Source organism: Chrysochloris asiatica, unplaced genomic scaffold, assembly GCF_000296735.1.
Source record: "Chrysochloris asiatica unplaced genomic scaffold, ChrAsi1.0 scaffold00328, whole genome shotgun sequence".
Lineage (NCBI taxonomy): Eukaryota > Metazoa > Chordata > Mammalia > Afrosoricida > Chrysochloridae > Chrysochloris > Chrysochloris asiatica.
Genome location: NW_006408846.1, coordinates 1,769,809 through 1,780,011, shown reverse-complemented (window position 1 = coordinate 1,780,011; position 10,203 = coordinate 1,769,809). Strand labels below are relative to the sequence as shown.

At 36.4% G+C, this 10,203-nt stretch overlaps 1 protein-coding gene across 1 annotated transcript in view; it reads left to right on the top strand.

Moving 5' to 3' along the window:
• Positions 1 to 2,061: 2,061 nt before the first annotated feature.
• Positions 2,062 to 10,203, top strand: part of KLRG1 (killer cell lectin-like receptor subfamily G, member 1) — a 42,249-nt gene continuing 34,107 nt past the window's right edge. Inside the window, exons 1-4 of the mRNA XM_006875487.1 lie at positions 2,062 to 2,149; positions 3,693 to 3,695; positions 7,002 to 7,103; positions 9,143 to 9,312. Coding sequence (XP_006875549.1) covers positions 2,062 to 2,149; positions 3,693 to 3,695; positions 7,002 to 7,103; positions 9,143 to 9,312 — 363 coding nt within the window. The remainder of the gene's footprint in view (positions 2,150 to 3,692; positions 3,696 to 7,001; positions 7,104 to 9,142; positions 9,313 to 10,203) is intronic.

Sequence of the window (10,203 nt, the reverse complement as noted above, 5' to 3'; positions counted from 1 at the left end):
AGTGTTTCTCTACCTACCTTGTTCTTCCATCCTCCTCCTCCTTCTTGTGTATTGCCCTCCCCTTCCTTGTATGCTTCCCACCCCAACACACCAACTGTGTCTGTCCCCTAACCTGTGCTCTACTGTTCTCTCCCTCTCATGCCTGGTAACCAAGGAAGAATTGTTTTTTCTTTTTTAATATGGATATGTTTTCTTAAGTGTTTGCAATAATGGTCTTATGCAATATTTGTCCTTTTGTGACTAATTTCACTCAGCATAATGTCCTCAAGGTTCATGCATGTTATGTAATAGTTTGCAGCTTCATTGTTATTCTTCAAGGTAGCATAGTATTCCATTGTGTGTATGTACCACAGTTTATTTATTTAAACTTTGTTCTTATGTTGTTGTTAAATGCCTTTGAGTAGACTCCAAGTCATAATGATCCTCCATAGGTTTTCTAAGGAGTGACTGGTGAATTTGAAGCACTGACCTTGTGGTTCAAATGCACTGTGCTGCCCAGTACATTAGCCCACAGCTCCATACCAGGCACCTAGATTACTGATGGATCTGTTCGGCATTGTGTTGTTCTTTTCTGGGCAGGTCTGCACTGTACCCACACCTGATATCAGTCCGCCCTGTGGGAGGCCAACTCAGTGAATACTTGTGGAATCTTATCCTGTGTCTGTACATAAGCAAGGATCTGTGGACAGTCCCACAGCTTTCCGGATAGCTCTCTGTGCAGTTCTCGTCTGTTAGTTATCTTGTCTTATAAATCCCAGCCACTTATACAGCTCAAAGCTCTAATCTCTGCCTCCTGTGCTTTGTTGTGGCACTGCTGCTCTGGCTGGAATGACTTTTCCTGCTCGGTGTCAAAAAGTAACCCCAGGTTGAAAGCCAGGTGATCATTGTTAAGTGCCATCAAGTCAGTTCAGACTCATAGCGACCCTGTATAGGCTTTCTGAGGAGCAGCTGGTGGGTTTGAACTGTTGACCCTGTAGTTAGCAGTCCAGTGCTTATCCTACAACAGCACCACACTAGGATTCTTAGGATTCACCTTTGTGTGTTTCTGTTCTGTCGTGGATCACTATGCTGTTGGTTCTGTGCCCCCAAACACTTGCCTCCTAGATTTTGTATGTATAGCTTTGTTTTTTTTTTTTTTTTTTGTAGCAGGACAGCAGTACTCCTCTATCATGGCTGGATGTAGAACCGTATGTTTTTATTAATAGACAGTCCTTGTTTTTGTCCTCTGTCTTCTTTTCTGTCTCTATATACTCTGTCTTGATGACCTTATAGATTCTCAGAGTTTCAGTTTCTTTTCTGGGTTGCTTTGCCTTAATGTTTATTAACCTTTTATCTACTAGAAATAAAATACTAATACTTTTCATGTCTTTGCATAATTTGTCCTGTTTTATAGTTATATTTGAATGTACAAATCTGACAATGAAGTGAGAAAATGTAATCATTTTGCATACTATGAAAACTGAAGATTAGGGTACAATTGGCAGAACATTTGGGTTAGACAGGGGTATGTCATATCCACCTACCTGGGTAGTTAAGTACACTATATCTCCAATGAATCTGGGCACATGTAGCTAATCATCCATTTCTCTATTTCTTATCTATCAACAAGGTCCAAAAGACTATGAAATTAGTCCCATTTAGCATGCATGTGGTTTCTCAAAATGGAACCAAATAGAAACAAAATCTATGATAAATTCATAGCTAAGATTGCCTTATTTTAATTCCATTTTCCATAATCAAGATTACTCGACTTTCTTTGCTCAATAGGATTAGGTAAGAAGCTAAATGAATTCAATATGTATTTAATGAGAATCTGCAGAGTGGTGGATGCTAAAAAATATCACATTTAGAATAATTATTCTTCTAGGTAGCCTAGCAGTTGAATCATTTCCTGAAACATTACTTCTGTTTTTGTCATGTTGGATTGGAGAGTTGTCAACTTTTTTTTTTTTAAACAAAACTTGAAGTTTCCTGCCAGCAGTTGAGAGATCGATCTGCTTCCTCACTGATAGTTATCTCTCCAGACTTTTGTAATTTTATTTTCTCAACTGCATGTAAAAGATGGAGCTAACTGACAGTTGCATTTATTCCATCTTAGAGGTCTCTACTACACCTCAAATTCAGAATGACTGCAGGCAGCAGCAAAAAGGTGAGCTAACCAAGTGACTATGGAAAGATATGCATAATGATTATAGGCTAAGGGTGACTGGGTGGGATACTTTTGCAGCAGAGATTAAAGGATAATTTGAGGAAATTCTTTGGTTCAATTTAAAGTCCATCCAGAATAATAATATGAAAATTAGGTAGGTGGTTCAGGATCTGATCTCCAAACTCAGATGAATTCTTTTCTAATAACCATTCACTTCTATGATCCTATCTGTGGAAACAAAGCTAGGACAATGCTGTTATTCTTTATCACTCCCCCTGAACTAAAGCAAGAGCTTTGTTGGGAGAAAGATTATCCTTTTTAGTTATGTTTGAAGTTACCTTGGAGTCGTTGTTTAAATTTTATGCATCTCTGCTTTTCTGACTGTGAAACAAAGAAAGATGCCATTAAAAAAAAATCTTATAAAATAACTTTTGTTTGCCTAATTTATAGCTATAGAACATAGCTGCTTTTTTTTGGAACAAGAAAATTTACAAATGACAGATACTGCATTATTGTCAAAGGCATCTTCAAGCAAGATACGATATGTGGTCATTTCTATTTGAAATAACTTGGTGGTCAATAGTGGTTACTAATATTCTTATCTTTACCTTGACCATTTACCGACAATTAGGCTTTTCGACCATCCTGTCGATCATTTGCTAAGATATTAAATGTTTTAGAAAGAAAAGTCAAGAAAAGTAAAGATCTTTAATTATAGCTCCTTTAAGATTTATAAAATATAAATTCTCTGCATAATCTTTATATGAATCAGACTTAACATATGTGTAACAATCTTTCCAACTTGTAAGGTAAATACACTGATTAAGTTTTTCTTTTTGCAAAATTAGCTTTAAGCATATAACAGGATAGTTTTGCTGACCTGGTTCTCTAACATATGTCCAAAGGTAAAATCATTCTTTATGCAGTAAGAAATTATATTTTACACAAAATTGATTATAGATGGACAAGTGACAGATATTAACAAAGTTAACAGATTGATATTATACAATGGATAAAATAATAGTTTAATTGTGGCAATCTAATATTCAAATTGACACTAAGAGAAACAAACTTTTTCAAATGTTATTTTTTTAAATTACAAAACCAGAATATTAAAATAGCAATGTGACTACTATCCCATGATTTTTTTGAGACATATTTGTCACATGGAGTAATTAAATGAGTATTTATAGATAACTGCCATTCAAATTTATAGATACTCTTTTGTGAACCAAGAGTTAAAACTAAATTTCACTATAAGACAATGAATAAGAAATGCTCTAATAGCAACATTTTTCATAAATTAGTGTTACTGCTATAACTATCGGCACCATATCCCATTTTCCTAATGAACTTGAAAACTGTCTGCCTTTTTAAAATACGAAAACACAATAATCTAGACTTTAAAGTATATTTTCAAGTGAAATATTAATCATTTCATAGTACAATCAACACAATTTTAAGCTCAACTCATGCCTTTAGTGATAAATAATGCATAGACTTCAGCGCCATAAAGAAAATTACTGTCTAATGTCCCTAAAAGCATGTCTAGGTACTAATATAGAAAACTCTATCTTGGGAGGTGAGTGGAGAATCTTCCCAGATGAAATTTCACAACAGGCATTTGTTGAATCCTATAGAGTAGATCTTATGCATATAGTGTTTGAACCAATTTGCTGGGATACTGCTACCACCTTAATCTTTTGGCTCTTCAAAATTTGTCAAAACCTTGCTTTTTCTATTGCTTAGCTACTACATTGAAACTAGGGACATTGCCTTTTTAAAAGAAAATAAGGATTTGTGATAAACATTTCACAAGCATTTAAGAACAGTAAAATAAATGAAAATTGCTGCCTACATTTCTGTTATCAGTTGTTATTTTAATTTTTTTCATGTTCTCATTGACTTGGGTTTATATGCCTCTATGACTATTTATAATTTAAAGAAATCATATGGATTTTGTGATCTTGTTTCATTGATAGAAGCTTTCTTGTTGCTATCTAGCTTTAATATTGCAGGTTTTACTGCTGCCCTTTGAGAACTTTGCCATCATTGACTAAACCGTTTCAGTGTGCTTGGGCCTTTAGATTTATTTGTTACTATAAAGAACACATCGTTGGACATCTTTATTTGTATTATGTTTTTCTTTTTGTATTATATTTGTGCTAATTGCCAAGGAGTGGAAATACTAAGTCAAAAGACATGTACTTTCTCAAGCATAAGTTCAAGATCACAAAGGAGGTGATACATTGGAACTTGAGTGTAATTATTTTGGTTTCTAGTTGGTATTTTTAATTTTCTATGCAGCACACGTTATACGTTTGTATCTAATGTTTACCGACACCAGCTTTCCAAGGTGCTACCCCAACTTTCCAAGGTGCTCTACTTGTGAGCTTTGAAAATGACATTGACATTTTTTTTAAAAACTGAAGTATTGCATACTCTTTGTAGAAAATATGAGAGAGTCAAAATATGAAAACAAAAATCTCTAATAATTATATGACATGGAACTCTTCATTATCATACTTTGATATTTTCCACTTTCCTTTCTATGCTGATGCTACTATATGCCCTCTATTAAGAGATTTTAGTATATATTTCTTCAAAGTAAATTTAAAAAATGTTTTTCACTTTACTAAATTTCTTGAGTTAGATGATGGGTGTTACATAAATGCAATTATGTTTTGATACTGTTTTCACTTTGTATAATATTTAATTAATATTTGTGCATTTCATTTTGTATTCTTCTATTGGGGTTCTGGTGTGGCACTGTAGGATAAGCAGTGGACTGCTAACTGCAAGGTCTGTGGTTCAAACCTACCATCCCTTCCTTGAAAACCTTATACAGGGTGCTATGAGTTAAACTGACTTACTGGCCCTTGACAACAATGACAACAAATGTAAATGGTTTTGTTTTAATTTTTAATGTCACTAGAAATCTAAGGGTTCTGGGTCTCATCAGTCCAAGTGATTGTCATGCAGGATTCCTTCTTTTTAATGTGTGTGTGTGTGTGTGTGTGTGTGTGTGTGTGTGTTTAACTGGTCAGTTATTGGGGCATTATAAATACATCCCTCCCTATGAATTTCTTTTTTTAAAAAAGTTCAGAATGCTTCATAGATGCACACACACATCTACAGGATTATCTCTCTAAAATTTAGATAGAAAAATGAGGCCACTGAGTTGGCCCCTGACTCGTTGTAACATTTCATGTACAGTGGAATGAAACGTTGCCTAGTCCTATACTATTCCCAGGGTCTGCTGCACATTGGATCATTGTGATCCGTAGGCTTTTCATTGGTAAAAACAATCACTGGCTGATTTTCAAAAGGTGATCACCAGCCCCTTCTTCCTAGTCTATTTTAGCCCAGAAGCTCTCCTCAAACTTGTTTAGGATCATAACACAATGCAGTCCTGTACTGACTGTTCATGAGGAACACTGGCTGGGTGTCACGCCTGGGTCTCCAGCATGGAAAGGAGAATTCTACCATGCAACCTCCAGTGCTCTCACTGAGACCCAATGAGGCAAACTTAATTTCTTAATTTTCTAATGCTATGTTTCTAAATAAAGAAGCTGTCAAAACTAGAACGTATGTATTCTACTTAATAGATTTTTGAGACACTATCATACTATGACCTGGTATAGTGCTATAGGATAAGCAGTGAACTGCAAGGTCGGCAATTCAAACTCACCAGCTGCTCCTAGGAAACTCTATCTATACAGGGTTGCTATATTGGAACCAACTCCAAGGCATTTAACAACAACCACAACATCAAACTTAGAGACACCTAAGAATTTGAAATTAAAGTTTGGGAAAATATTTTTATTTTCCAAGTTGGAACAAAACAAAACAAAAAACATTCCTAGATAGAGGTTAATATGAAGTAGTGTGCCATCCTTGAACATGACATTAATGTAAACTTATTGCCCTTCCAATGACAACAGCTTAAAAGCACTTCTGAGATATATATCATTGGGAAAAAATGGTGTGGTGCCAGCATCAGTCCTCCCTGTCTAACGTCACAAAGAGGGAGGAGAATCATTAGAGAATCATTATCAGCCCAACAGCCCACGGTGATGGCTGTGAGACAGAAGTCAGACATCTTTCCATACTCCAATCTTTTTTTAACCAATTCTGACATAAACTGTTCCACCCACGGCACTCTCTACTTTTCTGCTGGGTTTGATAATTTGTTACAACGGCCACATAGAACTTACAAACAATACTCACAGTTATGGGGTTTATTAGGGAAGTTGGTTGATTGTTTTTTTGCGGAGGAGTTGGTTCTGACTCACAGCCACCCTGCATAGGGCTTCTGAGGCTGTCAATTTTTACGGGAGCAGAACGCCTCATCTTTCACCTATGGAACGTCTGGTAGTTTCAAACTGCTGACCTTGAGATTCCCAGCCCGATTCTATTAGGGGAGTAACAGGTTACAATTCAGGATGAGGAATGACTCAGGATACGGTTCTTCAGTCAGGGCAGCCTCGTCTCAGTCATGCTTGCAGTCAGGCCTCCTTATTTGCCTTGGTAAACTTTACCAAATTGCCCTCCAAAAAGGTTATGTCAATTTATTATTCCACAAGTAAAGTATGAAACTGTGTATCCACAATTACAAAGAGAAAAAAGTATACTTAACTTTGTACCTTGTAGTGTGTTTGTTGACAAAAGTGTGGTTGGTTATACTAGACTTTAGAGCAAGTGTCTGACAGACCCAGAAAAGGATCTAGATTTCAATTTCCACTGGGTTATTACCCTTGTTCCTAAATCCCAGGTTATCTTTCCCTGTCATGCTCTTTACCCTCAGCTTCTTTACTGACTCAGGATTTTGCTTTGGTTTCTGTTTTTGTAGCATCTTCTAGGCCTTCTCTTTCTTGTTATGTGGCTGTAGCTTTTGGACTTCTGACCATAATTCTTGTGAGTTTGCTGCTACACCAGTGGATTCTGTGCAAGGGTAAGTGCTCAATTAAACCAAATATAATCTTTTACTTTCTACATTTTGTATTATAAAAGCAACAACGTAACAGACAATTTGAAAAGTGAAAATTAAGCCTAATAAACCTACCATTAAGGCCACTTTGTGTTAGGATCAATTTGATGTCATGGGAGTTCTTATATGACTATTTCCTGTTTTGACATACAGCCCCCTGGTCTTTGGTGATTTGCATAAGTATCAACTCCTCTAAAAATTCCCCCACCTTAAAAAAACATTTTTTAAAACAAGATTAGGAAGAGGTTCTGATCAAAATATGCTTCTATTATTATATATTACTTTTTAATTTATTGTAGCACAAATATTTTCTTGCTACCATTTGTATTATGATAATAAAGTTAGATATAATTACGATATTCATGAATTTAACTTTTTATATCATGTTGTTACATATAATGATCTATCATAATTTAATAAACTCTCTGACTTTTTCCCCATTTAGGTAAATTTCACATTTTCTAAACCTAACTTTTCTAGGTTTAATTCTGGCTCCTTGAATCTGTAAATCTGGCTCTCAGTTTTTGGTATCATAGTTCAGAGTCCTAATTTGGGTGTATGTTATCTAGGAATTATTATCAGTAACAGTTTACACAGAGTCCTAGTTCAGCCCCAGGACTTCTGCCTCAGACTAAGTCCTAAAAGTACTTGGAGGGAAGTTGGGAATTTTTGATACAGGCTGTTGTTAAGTGCCATCGAGCCGTTTCTGACTAATAGCGACACTGTATAGGGTTTCTGAGGAGCGGCTGGGGGCTTTGAACTGCTAACCTTGCAGTTAGCTGTCCAGTGCTTATCCTAGAGCATTACACCAGGACTCTGATACAAGGTGAGTAATAGGTAAAGTAATGGTTGTTTGGTAAAGGCACAAATCTACAAAGTGCCAACTGTATCCCTAGAACACTGCGTTGGTCCCATGCTGAGCCTTTCTATAGAAAAGTTGTCTAATCTTAACTTAAAAAACAACTACTTTTCCCACTTTGTAAATTCTCAAATGTACAAGAAGTACATAATATGTTCTTCCATTATATATCCACATACATATTTACATTGTACCATAAAACCTGTGACTGTCAGAACCTGTGTACAGCAGAAAATGACACAGAAAGAAAACTCGCTGGGTGTTTGTCCATAAAAGAGAGCTATAGAAAAGAACTGAACACCTGTCAAAGGAGGAAAACTTGTGATACCTGGAAAAACATGGCAGGCCTCTTGTTGCCTAGCTCTCACAGCCTTCACTGTATAATGACTCATCCATGTCCATTATGAAATCGTGCTTATGGTGAGTTTATGCAGATGTATTTCACTGAAATGGAAAATTAATAGAATTTTAGAATTTTGGTTGAAATTACCCTAAGAACTTATTCAGTTCCTTTTTATTTTGACAGAACTATGATCAAACTATTTTAAAGAAATAAGAATCTATCTTTATTTAAAAGTGTTCAGTGAGAATTCTTCCATTTACTGCTTTGTTGGTGTTGTTAAGTGCTGTTGAGTCGATTCCAACCCATAGCGACCCTGTATAGGGTTTCTAAGGAGCAGCTGGTGAGCTTGAACCACCGACCTTGCAGTTCAAATGACTTTGCAGTGTGACGTATTAGCCCACAGCGCCACATCTGATAATGTCACAAAGACTTGAAAAAAGCCACCCCAAAACAAAACCTTAGTTATTTGATCTGATCTGAATATGTACATGTACATCAAAATCTCTAGCATGAGTAGTGTACTTTTTTCATAATCCTCAGCTAGATTGTGCCACATTTCCTTCCGTACTTTCTTAGTCAGAATCCACCCTTGCTTAGTGCAATTATAGTAATAGTGATGGAGTTGAACATTGTGAAATGTTCAGTATGCGACTATACATTGTTGTTTATTTCTCTAATTCTAAATCCCAAGGTGGTAGGACAAGGAAGACACAGGCAGTGCCATATTCACTTTTATCTCCCATTTAATTCCCAAGACTGAGTAGTTTACAAAAATGTGAACCAGGTCCACTTTCCTCCTAGGCTCCAGCTGTTCTACTTGTGCCAGTTGTCCTAGGTGCCCAGACCTCTGGATGAGGTATGGTGACTATTGTTATTACTTCTCAGTGGAAAAAAAGGACTGGAATTCTAGTCTGGAATTCTGCTTAGCCAAAGACTCGCATCTCCTTATTCTTCGGGACCGTCAAGAAATGGTAAGTACAGATGTTTAGAACATGTAGAGTTGTTTGCTAGTGAATGCTTTTCAAGACAAATCATGCATTAGAAAGGGATTAGATCTCCAATTCTCATCTAATGAAAAGAAGAAACCAGTCCAGGAACATACAAGGAGATCCAACAAGGAGACAGCAGATCTCCCAACCAGTGGGACTTGGGAGGAGAGAAAGAGTGATGTTATAGGACAAAGGGACTATCTGTGACAAGGACTTTAATGTCTTTTTCTTAATTTTTCACCTTTTGGTTTGTTTTATCTCCAGTGGAATCCAATACATTCAAGGCTGGGGACCAGGGAAGTATGATGATGGATAGTTGTCTTTGGTGTTGTTGTTAAGTGCTGTCAAGTTGGTTCCAAACCATAGCAACCCTGTGTAGGGTTTCCAAAGAGCGTCTGGTTAGCTTGAACTGCTGATCTTGCTGTTCAAACGGACTTTGTAGTCCAGCACATTAATCCATTGCACCACACTAGGACTCCAATGATGAACAGTAGAGGAAGTAAATTATGTGTATGTGTTTCTTTGTATGTGTGTGTGTATGATAGTAAACACCATGCAGGGCTTAACTGATAGGGCTGCCCTTCCTAGATCCTTCCTGTCCACCCCGTAGTGACTTCAAGGAGAACTGTCTGTTAGTCCTAGAACATAACTCAAGGTAACATAAAGAGTACAAAATTGCGAGGTCACCTGGTACAAAAATCAACCAGATTCTAACTCAACCATAAAACACATACAGAAATAAAATGATAAATCCTGGCTTGGTTTTTAGTGCCGTACTGAGTTTTGTGTTTGGATATTGCTTTTTGTTTTCTGTTTTAGATGGAATCAGGTCTCATGAAGAACAGTTTACTGAGAATACAATTATATTAGCAT